This window comes from Mandrillus leucophaeus, unplaced genomic scaffold, assembly GCF_000951045.1.
Source record: "Mandrillus leucophaeus isolate KB7577 unplaced genomic scaffold, Mleu.le_1.0 Scaffold756, whole genome shotgun sequence".
In the NCBI taxonomy this organism is placed as follows: Eukaryota; Metazoa; Chordata; class Mammalia; order Primates; family Cercopithecidae; genus Mandrillus; species Mandrillus leucophaeus.
The window spans coordinates 811445-829416 of NW_012108208.1; the positions used below are offsets into that span (position 1 = coordinate 811445).

Here is a 17972-nt window from a genome sequence, read left to right on the forward strand (position 1 = left end):
TTTTTCTGCTTTCGGAGCCGGCCAGTGCGGGGACCGTTTCCGAAGGGACCACCGGGAACAGACGGATCGGCAGGGCGGGGCGGAACGGTGAGTTGTGCTGAGCGACTTTGCTCCCGGCCGCCTCCTGGAGGCTCGAGACCCCCCGCTAGGAGCGAGGTGGGAGAGTAGCTACGTGGGGTATTAGTTTCCTCGCTCCTCAAGCGGAATCATCATAACCTACGGGCGGTTGCGTTCCCTAGACTGACTGCTGTCCCGTTTCAGTGAGGACTGTGCTTCCTCCGAGGGAGTTGCGGGCCGGGGCATGCGGACCGAGGATATTTCTAGGTCTAGGGACAAGGGACTTGGAATCCTGCCTCGGACTTTGTCGGAGGGTTTTAGTCACTTCTCTACGTAGCTCCCTCATTGTCTCTCATCTTTTAGCTCCCCTGTCAAGGACCATCCCCCATTCTAGGCCTTCGATGTGTGATGCTTTGATCAAAGGATTGACATTCTTTTTCTAAGTGTTTGCTGTCAGCTTTCAGTCACTTGATTGGTTTGGAATCGGAGCCTTTTCTCCTGCGATTCCAGGTGTCCCTAAGGTATCATTGTTACCCAGAACCAAGAACTCTGGAGGAATGAAAAAGGCAGCATCTTTAAAAGAATGTTTATTGGAAGGTGTTGTAAGAGTTTGCGAAGTCATGAAGAACAAAGTTTTTTAGAGCCATTATGAAATGGCAACGGTAATACTGCACTCTGTGTGCATAAATTCGGTTTCCTTCATCTGGGGCACATGCATATGATCAACTTTAGACTTCTTTTGAGATTGCCAGGTAGGGTGAAAGATGGATCTGGGAGAAAGCACATACTTACATTTATATATGAATGCCCAATTCAGGTTGGAGAAATCACAGAAGCCTTATAAGGTGACATTTACCCAAAAAACCTAGTTCATTCACTGGGTAAATATTTTTTAGCCCTTATTAAGTTTCAAGCACTAGGGAAATACAGTGAACAAAACAAGTTCCTGCTCTCATCAAGTTTACAGGCCAGTGGGATTAATGAATTTAAGCAAGCTAGGTGAAAGATTATGAGAGTTTTACAAATAGGAACATTGTACTACAAGTCTCCAGTCATGAAAGAGGTGATTGCTTTGCTTTTGCTTTTTTGATGTTTGGAGTTTTTTTGTGGGGGCAGGGGTGAGTTACTTTTGTGATTTCTGCTGAAGGGACCTTGGAAATGGCTACAGTTGTATAGAAGGAGAGATAAGACCACTATACTTTGATCACTTAGTTCCAGTAATTCTATAGCCATTATTTGTGGTACTTTGCAAAGTAGCAAAGGGATAGGCAAAAGCATAAATATAGACTCTGCCCTTAAAGTACTCAGAGTTTTGTAGGGCACATAACACTTGTGCCAAAAAAAAAAAAAATACTTCAAGGGAGAAAGTTGCACTACCATGAAAAAGCACTATGAGATATCCTTGAAGGGAGAGACTATTAATAGGGTTTGGAATGGAGAGGGGCACAGCAACTGTCAGTCAAATCTTCATGAGAAGTATTTGAACAGGGTCTTGATAGGATGTAGATATATAAAAATAGGTAAAGAGCTTCCCAGACAAAAAATTTTAAAAAAGAGAGGTGGGGCCAGCTAGCTATAAAGCAGATCTGGGGATGATGAATGATAATTTTTGTGCCAATTACTGAATCGTCTTAAATGCTAGGCCAAGAAATGTGGACTTTATTTTGAAGGTGGTGGAAAGCCCTAACTTCTCAGCAAGAATTTTTTTTTATTTGAATGAAAAGGAAGAAAACTGGGTTTCAGGAAAATTTGTATGGCAACAAAGTTGAAGTCAAGGAAAATAACGAGGTTATTGCCATAGTTCAAGTAAGCTAATAAAACCTGAATTTTATTAGTAGCAGTGAAAGTGAAAAGTAGGGCAAGTGTGAAAAATATCGCAGAATCCACAGGAAAGGCCTGCTGATTATTTGAATATAAGGAGTAGGGAAAGACTCAGTGAAGGAAAGACTTTGGTCTCAAACCTGACTAAAAGTAAGTTATGTCATTTATTGAAAGAGCAGGACAAGGAACTTTTCAGGAGGATAATCAGAATCTCAATTTTAGTTGTAACTGAACTGGAGACGCCTTTAAGGAACCAGATAGACACATACACTAAGCATTTGGAAACACGAGATTCAAATTTAAGAGATTTGGCTCGTACTTGTAATCCTAGCAATTTGGGAAGCCACAACAGGAGGATTGTTTTAGCCCAGGAGTTTGAGACCAGATGAGAGCAACATAGCAAGACCCTGTCTCTACTTAAAAAACAACAAAATTAACTGGGCACGGGTATGGTGGTACATGCCTGTAGTCCTAGCTGCTTGGTAGGCTGAGGCAGAAGGATCGCTTGAGCCCCAGAGTTCGAGGCTGCAGTGAGCCATGATCTCAGTGCACTCTAACCTGGGCAAGACCATGTCTCAAAAAAAAAAAAAAAAAAAGCCAGAGAGAGAGATTGGAGTTGGGGTAAAACATATTAAATCATCTACCAAGAGATGATAGTTGAAAACCTGATGTGTATAAGATTACCAAGAAGAAACTGCTAGCAGAACTAAGAAGATAGCCAAGGACAAACACTTGGACAATACCAAAAGCAACAAGCATCAGAAGACAAACCAGAGAAAGAGTAGTCAGAGATAGAAGAGGAAAAACAGAAAAGTTGAGTGTAACAGAACTCAAGGGAGGAGAAAGTTTTATGAAATTGGAAGTAGATAACAAGTATTTACTTGGCCAACATTTACTGTTATTTGCTGTTTTCCAGGAACTCTGCCAGACAGGGATTACAGCAGTAGGCAAGACCAATCCACTGCCTGCCTTCATGGAACTTACATTCTGATGAGAAAGAAAGATTATTTACATAATTAACAGTGTGATTAATATTATAAATAAGTACAGAATGTTTTTGGACTATGTAACAGTAAAACTTCTAGTTTTGTTGAAGGAATGTGCAGGAAAAACAGAAACTTGAGAGGTGACCTAAGATGGAGGTGGGGGTGGCACACTTTCTACTGAAGTACTAAGGTAAGAAAGAGTATATTGAGGGCTTGAAATAAGTCATATAGCTATAACAGAGAGTGAGAATGGCCTGAGATACTAGGTAACATTTAATGAGTGTAAACCATGTGCCAGGTACTGTTGTAACTGCTTTATATGTATTATCAGATCATGTAGAGCAATGGTCCCCAACCTTTTTGGCACCAGGGACCAGTTTCATTGAAGACATGGTTTCAGGATGATTCAAGTGCATTACATTTACTATGCACTTTATTTCTCTTATTAGTACATTGTAAGATAAAATAATTAGACAGCTCACCATAATGTAGAATCAGTGGGAACCTTGAGCTTGCTTTGCTTCAGCTAGACGGTTTCATCTGGGGATGATGGGGGATACAGTGACAGATCATCAGGCATTAGATTCTCATAAGGAGCACACAACCTAGAGCACTCACATGCACAGTTCACATACGATTCACACTCCTGTGAGAATCTAATTCCACCACTGATCTGACAGGAGGCAGAGCTCAGGTAGAAATGCAAGTGATGGGAGTGGCTGTAAATACAAATGAAGCTTCACTTGCTTGCCTACTGCTCACCTCCTGCTGCATGGCCTGAAGGTTAGGGACCCCTGATGTAGAGAATTAGAGACCTTGTTAAGAATCTTATTCTTGAACCTTTGGATTATGAGAAGTGAATAAAAGGATTTTAAGCAAGTGAGTGATATGAAAAGGTTTAGAGGATGACAAGAGTGGTTGTGGGAGACTGATTAAGCTATTGGAGTGGGCCAAATAATAGATGATGATAGGTTGGTCTAGAGTGGTAGTATTAAGAATTGAAAAGGGTGGATAGATTTGAGATATGTTTAAGAGGTTTGGTTATTGAATTGGGGGTGGGAATTAAGGAAGTGGGAAGAGATAAAGCTGCTTCTGGGTTACTGGCTTGGGCAATAGGGTAAATATCATTTGAAAAAGGTATTACTAGAGGAAGAACTGGTTAGGAGAAAAGGGAAGAGTGTATGAGTGGCTCTGTTGGAGACACGTTCAATAGGAGGCACCAATGAGATATCCATGTCAAGCTGGCAGTTTGATCTTGGGAGAGAGACACATGGACTGCAGAGATGTATTAGTAAATACTGGCAAAGGACTGTATAGATCAAATTGTCTAGGGTAATAATTCCCAAAATTTAGAGTAGATGGAATTGCCTGGAAGGCTTAACACAGATTTCTAGACCCTACTCCCAGAGTTTTTTCTTCAGTAGGCCTAGGAATGGAGACCAAGAGTTTGCATTTCTAAGTTCTGACGTGATGCCTATGCTGCTGACTCAGAGACACATTTTTGGAAGAAGATGTAGAACAAGGAGAGACCCAGAACCTAGCATTGAGGATCTCATTTTTAATTGGAATAGGAGGAACCTACAAAGATCACTGACAAAGAAGTAGGAGGGAAAATCATATGTATTAGGTTTACTGATTGAGGCCACGAATGACTCATGAGAGCATTTTCATGGAATAGTGGGACAAAGGCCAAATTGCACGAATTGCTGTATAAGGAGAAGGAATGAAGAAAAAGAGTACAAAAGTAGATGATTTCTGAGAAAGTTTTCCTATAAAAGAGAAAAGATAGATGTTTGAATATATTTAAATGTCAATGTGAAGATGCCAGCAGAAAGAAAAGGCTGAAAAAAAAAAAAAAGATATGGGCAATAATCCATAGGCCGAGGTTCAAGAGGGGACAAGAAGAGATAGGATCCAGATCCAGGTGACATTGCATGGAGAGCCACCTTCTCCTTTTTTATCGGATGTGAAAGAGTTTGAAAGGATGAGTGTAAGTAAGTTTGTAGATGTGCTGGAAGGAAGTTGACTTAATTCCTCTCTGACAGCCTTTCTTCTTTGTGAAGTAGGTGAGGCCATCTACTGAAACAGAAGCAATTTTAAAAGAAAATGGAGAAAGCATAACTGATCTTTGGAGAAAATGGGGAAGTGAGTTGACCAGAGAAGGATGAGAGAATTGCCAAGTTGTATTGAATGCCAACCTGAGAATGGTGATTCTGAAGATAGGGTGTATATGTATTCCTCTCAGTTGCACTTAGAGTTTGGGTGCAGGCAGAGAGAGAATGACTAGCAGGGTGGATGTCTATAAAGTAAGGAAACTACAGGGCTTTCGGGTGCCTAGAGTACTGAAAGTGTTATTGAAAGGTTAGACCACAGAATGTGAGCTGGATAGGAAGTAAACGGCATACTGCAATAAATCAAGGATAATACGAGAAAGAGAAAAAAGATCATTGTTTAGTAGTGGGGGTTTTTGTGCTGTATGAATTTGACACAGCTAATTACCAGCATCACCTAAGAATTCACTCTTATCAATACTACTACTACCACTTCCCTAGGTCAGTGAAAGCTTTAAAGTGGTAAATATTAATTTTCTCACATTCCTTTTTTAAAGCAACATCTACTTTTTAAATGAAAGCTACATTTCATATACTAAATTTCTTTTGTATATACATTTTTCTTTCATACACACACATAGGACTTTGTTTTCTAGAACTCTAATCCATAGTAAGAATGATATGGCTCTTTTACAGTCTGTTTTGGCCATGGGTTTAGGAATGAATATACAGGAAAGGAATTGTATGGAAGTAACATGATTTGGTGTAACTCCAGGAAAATATTTTTGTATATATAGATCAACACAGTTACACCAAGTTGCTGACCTCTTTATGACTGCTGTAGAAAGTAAAGTTCTTTCACTATATGGATATTTGCCAGTAAGGAAGGAAAAGTAACAGCAATTAGAGAAGGCAACAGAAAAGTGGGAGTAAAAGTAAGATAGAAAACTAAAATATAAAATATAAACCACATAACCATGAGTGTTTTATTTTAGGCTCAACTACTGTTTTCTGTTTGGTGAGGAAGCAAAAGTCAGGGCAAGAGGGTGCCAATAAGGAGAAAGCAGAAGGGACAAGAAATTGGAGGCTTCTGTAACAAAGAGCAAGTGGAATGGGAACAGAGAAATGAATAAATAAATACAGAAGAAAGATTGACTTGGCACTTTGAAGAGGTCCCTGAGTTAAGGCAGTGAAAGAGATAGAGTAATGGAAGATTGTAGTCAGAAAGGAGAATTGATTGTAATAAAAGAGGTGTATAGTTTTTTTGTGGCAAGTTTCAGATTTCACTGGCTGAAGATAAAGCTCCTTGAGGTTAAAGATCAATTATATAATACACTATTATAATTCTGTATATGAATAGATTTTTTAAAAAATAGAAATAGAAATAAATTTAAAAATTAATATTTTTTTCTCTGTATTTCACCGTGGGGGACCACTGGGCCAGAGGGCCATGTTAGTAATTTAGGGGAGGGGTACAAAGCCTGTTAAGTTTTATAATGGTAAGATTACATAAAAAGAACTGACTCCAAGGTTCCAACTGGAATGTTAGTGTTGATGACTTCTGTCGTCTTGTAATCTAGGTGCTGACTCTTGTCACCTAATCTGTAATGTAAACCTCTTACCTGTGATTGTAGAAATACATAGCAATAAATACTTGGCTTTCATTTTTCAGCATACAAATTTCAAGAAATGTTTTTTCTAATATATTACGAGGGTTATTTTAGGTGTCAACCCTTTGGTCAGTACCCAATAAAATAAACTGTTTCATAACAATCGGATAAGTAAACTGCTATTCCCTTTACCTATATGAAATTAGATCAGTAGAAAGATTAGTAAACTGTCATAGGAGTGGAATTTAAAGAAAAAAGACATTAGGTGGCTGTTACCCTTGTAGATGCTGGAGGAATGGCATGTTTACCTTTTCAGTCATGGACATTTTATTAAGGAGCTATTTTTTCCTCAGAACATATGTGGTGACCAGCCCCTTGAGTAAATTTTAAAATAACTTTCCTATACCTATCATTATGTAGAGGTGATGTATGTAATAATATAATTTTAAGAAGTGACAGAGGCTGCTTTTCAATTTTGTTAAATTCTTACAAATACAACAGTTTGAGATAAGGTAACTTTTTCATTGTAGTACTGACCTTTGGATTCCTTTCCATGTGTGATTCGACAATAATTTTGTAGTTATCAGGTAGATAACTAATACCTTCCTGGGAACTTTAAAAAAAAAAAAAAAAAAAAAAAAAACCTAGTGATGTGTATGTGTGTTTCTTGTCAGATGCGGAGAGGGGTGAAGAGTGAAGTTGGAGGGGAGGGAACAACAAAATCCATTTTCAGATGTGCTTTCATATGCTAGGATTCAACCTACAGCAAGTTTTAATGGTGTTATAAACCCCTGAAAATGGGAGACAACTGGAATTGCTGACAGTTCTCTAACTATAGCAGTGCAAGTGCGTTGCATTAATATAATATTAACCTCGAGGATAGAAGATTTCAAGCCATAGTATATTGATCAAAGGATTGAACACAAAGAATACATTTTTATTTTGATCATTTCTTGCCTGGAGAGGTTTTTGAAAAAGTGACAACCAGAAGCAGAACCACATGATAGTATTGGTATTAACTAAAAACAAAACTTTTTAGTACTGTGGAATTTCATAAGCCTTTGATGTATATCTTTATCCATCTTGGCTATTTTTTAAGCTCTTTAGGACACAAAGCGTCATAGACTCTGTGTGTGTGTGTGTGTGTTTGTGTATGTGTGTTTTAAGTAGTTATGGTATTATCCCTCAGAGACCTTAATTTTAAAAATAGGTTAATGCATAAGATACCACAATCTAAATGTGATCAAATAAGGTTATCATTAATATGTTTTCTGAGACATTCATGGTCGGGGCAGAGAACTAAAGAGGTGAATTTAAAAAAAAAAAAAAAAAGGAGTTGAGGTAAAAGCGGCAGCAGTGACCATGACAGCTAATCACTTAACGCACCCTTTCACCGCTGCCCTCTTGTGATACCCCTTACACACACAAACACATGCACACTAAGACTTCCTTTGTGTTATGGAAATAAGGTTTGAGAGAAGAAATTTTGATACAGAGTAAACTTGACCTAAACCCATCAAGTTCTATGTACTGAAACTGCAAAGTGTATCTTTTAAAACACAGCTAGGAAGGAGTTCTGTGGCAGGGAGAAGCCTACCTGGATTTAAAACATTACCATCAATATGGATACACAGAAAACTGATACTGCTAGTTGTTTCAGGGGGCAGGAACTAGATAATGCCTGTCAGGAATAAGAAGGAAATTTACTTTTATTTGTAATAACTTTTTGATAATTTTACATTTTATATCATGTACACAGTATTATCTATTATAAATTTAAAAACAGAAAAGTAAAACTTTGACATAGATAATTGTGCATTGTCTTCTAAATTATGTCCTCTTTTTTTTCCTTCAGGTGTTTGCAATGGCTGCTACTGTGAACTTGGAACTTGATCCCATTTTTTTGAAAGCACTAGGTTTCTTACATTCAAAGAGTAAAGATTCTGCTGAAAAGCTAAAAGCACTGCTTGATGAATCTTTGGCTCGGGGCATTGATTCCAGTTACCGTCCATCTCAAAAGGTACCTGCATGAATAAAAAGCTTGAAGAGAGTTTTATAAGACCTGTAGTAGTACATTGATAACATATAGACCATCTCAATACAATCTCTGCTGAAATAATCTTTCCTTGTGGCACGGAGAAATTATATTTTCTTTTTTTCCTTCAAGTTTTCAGAGAACTGTTACACCACATAGAAAAATCAGCTGGGGGTGTGGGATATTCTGTTCTACTGCTTTATGTGTATATGAATTCACTTGTTTACGACTTACTTTAATTTCCGATTCTTTATGATCAGAATTTTTTTTAAGCTGCTGATTGTAGCCACAGATTACTTCTAATTATTCTCTATTGTTTTAAGGATTTAAAAAATCAAGTAAAAGCACAGATTTTTCAACAATATAAATTGAATATGGGTAGAATAATTTAAGAGAAAAGGAGGTATGGATGAACTCTGAGAAGTTTGTAGCTCCTGTCTTGATAATAACAAAACAGGCAATGGCAACTTTATGTGAAAAGAATATATGTTTTGATACCAAACATACCTGTTTTAAATCCCACTTACATCTTATAATTGTGTGATGATAATAGACAATGTATCTTGATGTCCCAGGTACTTTTCTGAGTAGTTTATGTGAATAATTAATTTTAATTATAATAATGATCCTTTAAGATAGATACTGTTTTCTTCATTTTATGTAAGGAAACTGAGGTACACAGCAACTTCATTTCACTTAGTCTGTTAATTGGTAAAATGGGGATGATAAGAACTACTTTGCAGAGTTGTAAAAATTGAAGGAGATACAGTAAATGAGTCACCTAGTGTAGTATCTGCCTGGTACATAATAGGCTGTCAGTGAATGACAACTCTTACTATATTCCCTAATACCTACTAAGACATTCTTTCGAATTCTTCTAAGCTGTTGTCCTGAAACTCCAAATCACTCAGGTCTGTGGACCTAGATCCCAAACCGAGAAGGAAAAGATAGAACATGACTAGCTCAAGTCTCACCAGAATCTGAAACTCAAGTAAACACTGGCATTTTGTCCCCAGCCTTCTTTCAATACTAGATCTAGTACTCTGAAGCCTTTTTATTGTACTTTGAATAACAGAACCATTGTGACTTCATTTCTTCTATCTATTCTGATTCCAGTAGGTTCAGTGAGTTCAGATCGAGCAAATCAATATGGCTCTACAAAGCATACTGCCAAATTCATTCCACTGTGGGTGTTGGTATTGTCCAGTTAGGAAAACCTATTATTACTAAAGAAAAAAAAAATGTGTTAATGGAGTTCTAAAATGGAAGTTTATCTCTTAAAAAACGTGAAAAATTTGTTGTGATTAAAAAGCATGCTGCCCTTAGGTTTCTAGCTAGAGTTTACTTCTCTTGGTCAGTTTTCAGAAACTCTTTTTTACAGGTTTTTAAAGCCCAGGTCCATTTAATTTTAGCCTTCAGCTGAATATTTTCATCACTAGATTTATGTGAGAAGAGTGATTTATGCCAGTGTTTCTCAAACTTTAGCATGGATAATAATCACCTGGAGGCAGTGGTATGCTTATAAACATTACCAGGTCTCCAAGTGTATTCTAACATGAATATTGGTTGATATTCATTTACATTAATGAGGAAGGCAAATGTGAAATAATGCAGTTAAAACTTAACTCATCTGTCAACAACTAGAACAACTTTTTTGCTGAATAGGTAATAGTTTAATACTGCATGACTTTGTCCTCAATTTTTTAGTTACACACAATACATGTTTTTTGGTTTTTTATTGAGACAGGATCTCACTGTGTTACCGAGGCTGGAGTGCAATGGCACAGTCTTGGCTCACAGCGCTCTCTCCCTCCCAGGTTCAAGCAGTCCTCCCACTTCAACCTCTTGAGTAGCTAAGACTACAGGTGCGTGCCACCATGCTCGGCTAATTTTTTTATATTTTGTGGAGACAGAGTTTTGCCATGTTGCCCAGGCTGGTCTCAAACTCCTGGACTCAAGCAGTCTGCCCACCTTGGCTTCCCAAAGTGCTGGGATTACAGGCATGAGTCACCACACCTGGCCCACCATACACTTTTAAGTTTAATCTGCATTATTAACATTTTCTTCAACACTTGACTAAGTCTACACCAGTGGTCAACAGATTTTATAAACAGCCAAACAGTAAGAATTCTAGATTTTGTGTGCCAGATGGTCTCCATTGCAACTATTTAATTCTGCCATGGTAATGTGAAAGCAGCCATACATTATACATAAATGAATGGGTGTGGCTGCGTTCTAATATAAACTGTTTATAAAAAACTATTTATAGGCCTCAGTTTTAAGCAGTCAGCATAATAATATATCAAGCCCTGCCACCACTAGATCTGAGGAGCCATTCCTCCTTCCTTTTTCTTCTCTTGCTCCTCAGAGGTAGACACTCTTCTGAAATTGATGTGTATTATCCCCATTTATACTTTTGTACTTTTACATATTATCACAGTAAAATAGACTGCACTCAGCTGCTTTAGTTTTATTTAGAATGGTGGGGGAGTGCCCTCCTTTCTGGGGAGGGGAAATTCCAAGGAGCTGTTACTATTAGTAACAATAAATAAGTTATCTGTATCAGCAAAGCTATAATACATGAATAAGGGATCGAAGTTTTAAACAGAACGGAAAGACAGGCCACAGACTGAGAGAAAATATTTTCATATCGTATCTCTGATAAAGGTCTTGTGCCCAAAATCTGTGATGAATTCTTTAAACTCAATAATGAAACATTCATTTTTTTAAATGGGCAAAATATTTTATCAAATAGTTTACCAAAGAAGATATATGTATGCCAAATGAGCACTTGAAAAACTGGTCAGCATCATTAGTTATTGGGAAAATGTAAATTAAATCTAAATGAGATACCACTGCATACCTATTAGAATGTCTACAATTTAAAAAGACTAGCCATACAAATTATTGGTGAGGATGGAAAGGAGCTGGAACTCTTATATATGCTTGGTGGAAATATAAAATGGTCCTGCCACAGAGTTTGGCAGTTTCTTAAGAAATTAAGCATATATTTAATACTTACCATATAACCCACTCCTATTTATTCTAGAAAAGTAAAAACATAGGTATGTACAAATACTTGTACATGAATATTCATAACAGCTTTATTTGTAGTAGTCCCAAACTGCAGACAACCCAAATATCCATCAATAGGTAAATTGATAGATAAATTGTGGTATATTCATTCAATGGAGTATTATTCAGCAATAAAAAGGAATGAACTGTTTTTTGTTGTTGTTGTTGTTGCTGTTGTTGTTGTTGAGACAGTGTCTCGCTCTGTCGCCCAGGCTGGAGTGCAGTGGCCGGATCTCAGCTCACTGCAAGCTCCGCCTCCCGGGTTTACGCCATTCTCCTGCCTCAGCCTCCCAAGTAGCTGGGACTACAGGCACCCACCACCTCGCCCGGCTAGTTTTTTGTATTTTTTTTTTGTAGTGACGGGGTTTCACTGTGTTAGCCAGGATGGTCTCGATCTCCTGACCTCGTGATCCGCCCGTCTTGGCCTCCCAAAGTGCTGGGATTACAGGCTTGAGCCACCGCGTCCGACCAGGAATGAACTATTGATACACTTAACAACATGGATGAATCTCAAAATAAATATTCTGAGTAAAAGAAGCCAGACCAAAAAAGAATACATACTCTATGATTCCATTTATATAAATTTCTAGGAAATGCAAACTAATGTAATGTTACAGAAAACAGATAAATGATTGCTTGAGGATGGGAGACATAATTTCTCTAGTGTGTATACCTGTAAGAGGGTAATTACAAAGGGCCACAAGGAGATTTGGGGGGATGATGGATCTGTTCATTATGTTGATTGTGGTGATGGTGTCATAGATGTATACATATGTCAAAATTTATCAAATGTTACACTTTAAGTAGGTGTAGTTTGGGCCGGGTGTGGTGGTTCATGTCTGTAATCCCAGCACTTTGGGAGGCCGAGGTGGGTGGATCATTTGTGGCGAGGAGTTTGAGACCAGCGTGGCCAACATGGTGAAACGCCATCTTTACTAAAACTACAAAAACTAGCTGGGTGTGGTGGTGCACCTGTAGTCCCAGATACTCGGGAGGCTGAGGCAGGAGAATCACTTGAACCCAGGAGGCAGAGGTTGCTGTGAGCCAAGACTGTCCCACAGCACTCCACTCCAGCCTGGGCAACAGAGTGAGACTCCATACCCCCCCAAAAAAATAAATAAATAAAGGTACAGTTTGTATATCAATTATTTCTCAATAAAGCTATTTATCTATTTAAGAAAGGAATATTACATTGGTTATAATGAGATGTCTTAGTTTTAAATGAAAATTGTTTAGATTAATGATCTATTTTTTATGATGATCAGTCTGAATATTTAATTACTGGTACCTTTTTTCATCTTTTAGGATGTGGAGCCACCCAAAATTTCAAGCACAAAAAACATTTCCATTAAGCAAGAGCCCAAAATATCATCCAGTCTTCCTTCTGGTAATAATAATGGCAAGGTCCTCACAACTGAAAAGGTAAAGAAAGAAGCCGAAAAGAGACCTGCTGATAAAGTAAGATTTTATTTTAGTCTTGTTAAAAGAAAAAAGGTAAATTAGTTGTTCCATAAGCAGAAAGGAATAATGGTTTATGTCTATTTCTTTTATATAATAATGAGTATAGGTATATAATAATCATCACTCAGTGAATATGTATTGATAGCTATAGATTTTGACTTTGAAAAATGAGTAAAATTTACAAATTTTAAAGTTAAATGGTTAAAAGCTATTGTCAATAAATATTTGAACCCTAGGGAGTATAGTAATTTTGAGTATAAACTTTTATCTATGCCTCAGAGGTCCTAGATGGTACAGTTGTTAAGAAGAAAAGATAGATACACTTTGAGAGGCCAAGGCAAGTAGATTGCTTGAGCTCAGGAGTTTAAGATCAGCCTGAGCAACATGGTGAAATCCCATCTCTACAAAAAATAGAAAAATCATCTGGGCATGGTGGCAATTACCTCTAGTCCCAACTATTTCTGGGCGGGTAGGGGATGGAAGAATTGCTTGAGTCCAGAAGGCAAAGATTGCAGTGAGCGGAGACCATGCCACTGCACTCCAGCCTGGGTGACAGAGTGAGGTTCTGTCTCAAGTAAAAAAGAAAGCAAGCAAGAAAGAAAAGATAGGAGAGTATAGATGTAAATGACTAAACATAAACTTTATAGAATGGTATGCACCTGAGCAGGGCCACGGATGATTCTTGGATTGTCTATTTTTAGATGATTTCTACATATAGTAATTAAGATTTTAGTTAGAAAAAAATACATTTGAACGATATCTTCAGTAACCTTTGCCCTCAAGATGGAGTATATTATCCTGTATGTTTTCATACTTTTGCTAAATAGTGGCTATTCATAAACTGCGTTAGATTATTTCTCTGCTTTTAGATCTACATAAATGAGGCTGGGCGTGGTGGCTCATGCCTGTAATCCCAGCACTTTGGGAGTTTGAGGCAGGAGGATCACTTGAGGTCAGCAGGTTGGCAGTTGGCCAGCCTGGCCAACATGGCAAAACACCATCTCTACTTAAAATACAAAAATTAGCCAGGTGTAGTGGCGCACACCTGTAGTTCCAGCAGATCGGGAGACTGAGACATGAGAATCACTTGAACCCAGGAGACGGAGGTTACAGTGAGCAGAGTTTGTGCCCCTGCACTCCAGCCTGGGCAACACAACAAGACTCTGTCTCAAAAAAAAAAAAAAAAAAAAAAAAAAATTATGTAAATGATATCATACTCTGTGTGTGTATATCCTTTGGTAACTTTTTCTCCACTCAACTATGTGCTTTTGAAATGTATCTATGTTGATGCATGTAGATCTAGATTTCTTTTAACTACTACATAATACTCTGTGAATTAACCAGCTTATCATTCCCCTACTGATGCACAGTTAGATATTTCTTCTTTGTTTCTATTACAATGGAGTTGAAGTGAGCTACTTTATACAAATGTCATGTTAATAGTTTCTATAGGATGTATACCTATAAGTGAATGTAATAGGATATGACATCTTCAACATTGCTAGGCATTGCCAAATTGTTATCAAAAGTAGATGTACTAAATGTACACTGTCATCAACAAAGTACAAGAATTCCAAATTCCATGTCTTATCAGACTTTTTGATTTTTGCCAAATCTAATGGGTATATTGATAATATTTATATCTTAAAGAAGGGAATCGGAATTTGCTTTGAAGCAAATATGTGTTAAGTCTGTACAGTAGATACTAGTCTAAGTAAATCCATCGAACTTCCAGAAATCTTTAATAGATAGAAGAGTACAAAGAGAAATACAAATCTTTGTTAAACTATTCTGATTTATTTATTTCTGTCTTGCTGGTTTCATTTAATGTACCGATAAATTCGTTATAATTCTTCTACAGATCGTTAATGTGCACATATGTCCCAAACTATGTGAATATATCTGTAAAATGGACTTGATCATTGCCTATTGTCCTTTTTATTCATCTTTCAGTGACTTAAAGTTTATTCTACCACATCACTTTATCATTTTCTGATGCCTGCTTTTTATAGATGAAATCAGACATCACTGAAGGAGTTGATATTCCAAAGAAACCTAGATTGGAGAAACCAGAAACACAGTCCTCTCCCATTACTGTCCAAACTAGCAAGGATTTAGCTATGGCTGACCTTTCCAGTTTTGAGGAGACCAGTGCTGACGATTTTGCCATGGAGATGGGATTGGCCTGCGTTGTTTGTAGGTAAGTTGTCCCTTGTCACAGATTATTTTGTTACTTTATGAAGAACACAGGACCCCTTTTCACTCCTCAACCCCCAAAATCAGAACAATTGTGCATTTTCTATTTTGTTTTTACGATTTGGAACTGGGGTGGAGATAAGTAGATGTCTTATGAACTGCCCATATAACAATTTAACATATTGAAAATTGTCAAATATTTTGTCTTTCCCAACTATGGCTTTTAAATCCATTATGTTGTAACATTTTCTGCATTTTTGGGTTCCAGAGGGAAAGTGATTATTATATTATGATATATATGCCTATGATAATCTAAGGCTATGGTGACTGCTTTTTGTGCTGTTGGAATTTATACTTTTTTATACACATATGGCTTCATTCTATTAATCTGATCAGACATTCATTGAGCACCCTATGTGTGTGCAGTAACGTGCTAAGGACTGTGAATAGTTAGGTCCAGTTCTCACCTTTAGGTAACTCATATTAATGAAGAACAACAACAACATATAGCTAACTAATATAAGGGAATTTAATAGAGATACAAAATGTTATGAGACTGTTGGAAGACTAATCAGAGTCTACTACCTTCCGAGAGAAAGACAAAAATTATGATGAGAAATGACAAGGAGAAAATAGCCAAATTTAATCATGGCATTCCATGTATTTATTAATGGTTGACCATAAGCTTTAAAAGCTTATGCTTTTGTGCATGCTGTGTGTTGGAGTTTGTTATTTTGATCTTTGGGTTTCTGGGATTTTTTTTCTTATTAATAAACCAAACTTTACTAGAACAACCCTGAAATAACATTTTTTTTTTTTTTTTTGAGACAGTCTTACTCTGTCACCAAGGCTGGAGTGCAGTGGTGTGATCTTGGCTCACTGCAGCTTCCATCTCTGGGGTTCAAACCATTCTCCTGCCTCAGCCTCCCGAGTAGTGGGGATTATAGGTGTGCACCACCATGTGCATCTAATTTTTGTATTTTTAGTAGAGGCAGGATTTCGCCATGTCTGCCAGGCTGGTCTTGAACTCCTGACCTCAAATGATCCGCCTGTCTTGGCCTCCCAAAGTACTGGGATTACAGGCATGAGCCAGTACACCCGGCCCCTGAAACAACTTTAAATTATTGCATTAAAAAAGTAGTGTAATGCTTAATGGTGTGTTTTCTTAGGCAAATGATGGTGGCATCTGGCAATCAATTAGTAGAATGTCAGGAGTGCCATAATCTCTACCACCGAGATTGCCATAAACCCCAGGTGACAGACAAGGAAGCGAATGACCCTCGCCTGGTGTGGTACTGTGCCCGATGTACCAGACAAATGAAAAGAATGGTAGGAATCGTATTTTTATTTATTTTAAACAGTCTGTCAATGTTTCTGTTGGTATGTGCTTTCAAAACAAAGATTTGAACATTTAAGATATTGAAAAAATAAATAATATAAGCTGATTATTTAAATGTTTATATGTATAGTATATATATGTGATTAATATTTCTATGGCTAAAAACCAGACCACGTTATGTGCATTTTTCTCTGTTTAGTTTTATCTACTTCTAATATAGATAAACAAACAAGATTGGTGACACACAAATTATGAATATTCCTTACTAGTCTGTCAGTGTATTTATAAACATTTTAATATACCATGCAGCACTGAGAATTGGTGAGATACAAAGCGCCACTCTTTGTTGAGGTCTGGTAAGGAAATATAGAAAATTCCTGAGTGAGCTTAAACCACCAAATGAATAAGATGTGTACAGAGGCGATATTTATATGTGCATATCCGTCTTTCCAGCTGCATTTCTCTATTGCTTAGTCTTTCCTTCTCATTATCCTCAAGTGACCATTACCTCATTCTTCCAACATACTTTCTCTTTTTACTGTTCACTAACATACCTGCCTTTAATATCATAGTGAAATACATTTTCATTTGTTATATTGGATAGTTTTCTAACTTTTATTCACTTATAAAATAGATAAATGATAAATGAATTTCATAATTTTTCTTTTAAAGAAAACAAGAAATTGCCATAATGTCTTACTCGCTACCTCTCCCTCACACTTCCATCTCTCTTCCCCTGCCTTAAATTAGTGATTCTCAATTGCAGAGTTCTCATGTCTGTTAATCAAATGAATTTCTACATAAATTTGTCTAACCAATATATCTTTAAAGGTCAGAAGTACTTAGTTAAAAGTAAAAATTCGAGATACCATTTTACTTTTTAATCAGTTAAATCAGAAATAGGAAGTGTTTTTATTCCTATGAAATAAAAAGTAGTAAATGAAAAGTGTGGATATCAATAGTGTATATTTCTTACTTGTAACAGGAAATTTCTGTGATAAGTTACAATCTGTTCTGCTCAGTTTGATTTTTATTTAATTTATTCTTTAAACTAGCCCTCCAGGATCTAAAGTGAAATTATTATAGATGAGCAATGCATTCCAGAGCATTGATAAGAAACCACTAAGAATTGGAAATTGTCAAAAGAACAAATTGTGACAATAATCTGTCTTTCTTTAGTATGTACTCAACTGTTTCATTATTATTATCACTTTAGCTCCCTTAATATCTAAAGTAAGCACTGTTCTTCCCCCAAGTTTTTTCTCCTCCATTTTTTGGGGATTTATTTTATGTCAAATCTATGTTTATGGTTCTAACCCTCTTCCTGGGTAAGCTTCTATA

At 37.0% G+C, this 17972-nt stretch overlaps 1 protein-coding gene across 2 annotated transcripts in view; it reads left to right on the forward strand.

The window, feature by feature from the left end:
• INTS12 (integrator complex subunit 12) overlaps nt 1-17972 on the forward strand; it is a 25879-nt gene continuing 7907 nt past the window's right edge. The window contains exons 1-6 of one of the 2 annotated variants that reach the window (XM_011966323.1): nt 1-87; nt 4931-5090; nt 8381-8545; nt 12941-13093; nt 15109-15296; nt 16462-16621. In XM_011966323.1, coding sequence (XP_011821713.1) covers nt 8390-8545; nt 12941-13093; nt 15109-15296; nt 16462-16621 — 657 coding nt within the window. In that variant the 5' untranslated portion in view covers nt 1-87; nt 4931-5090; nt 8381-8389. The remainder of the gene's footprint in view (nt 88-4930; nt 5091-8380; nt 8546-12940; nt 13094-15108; nt 15297-16461; nt 16622-17972) is intronic. The other variant, XM_011966322.1, reaches the window with a different exon arrangement.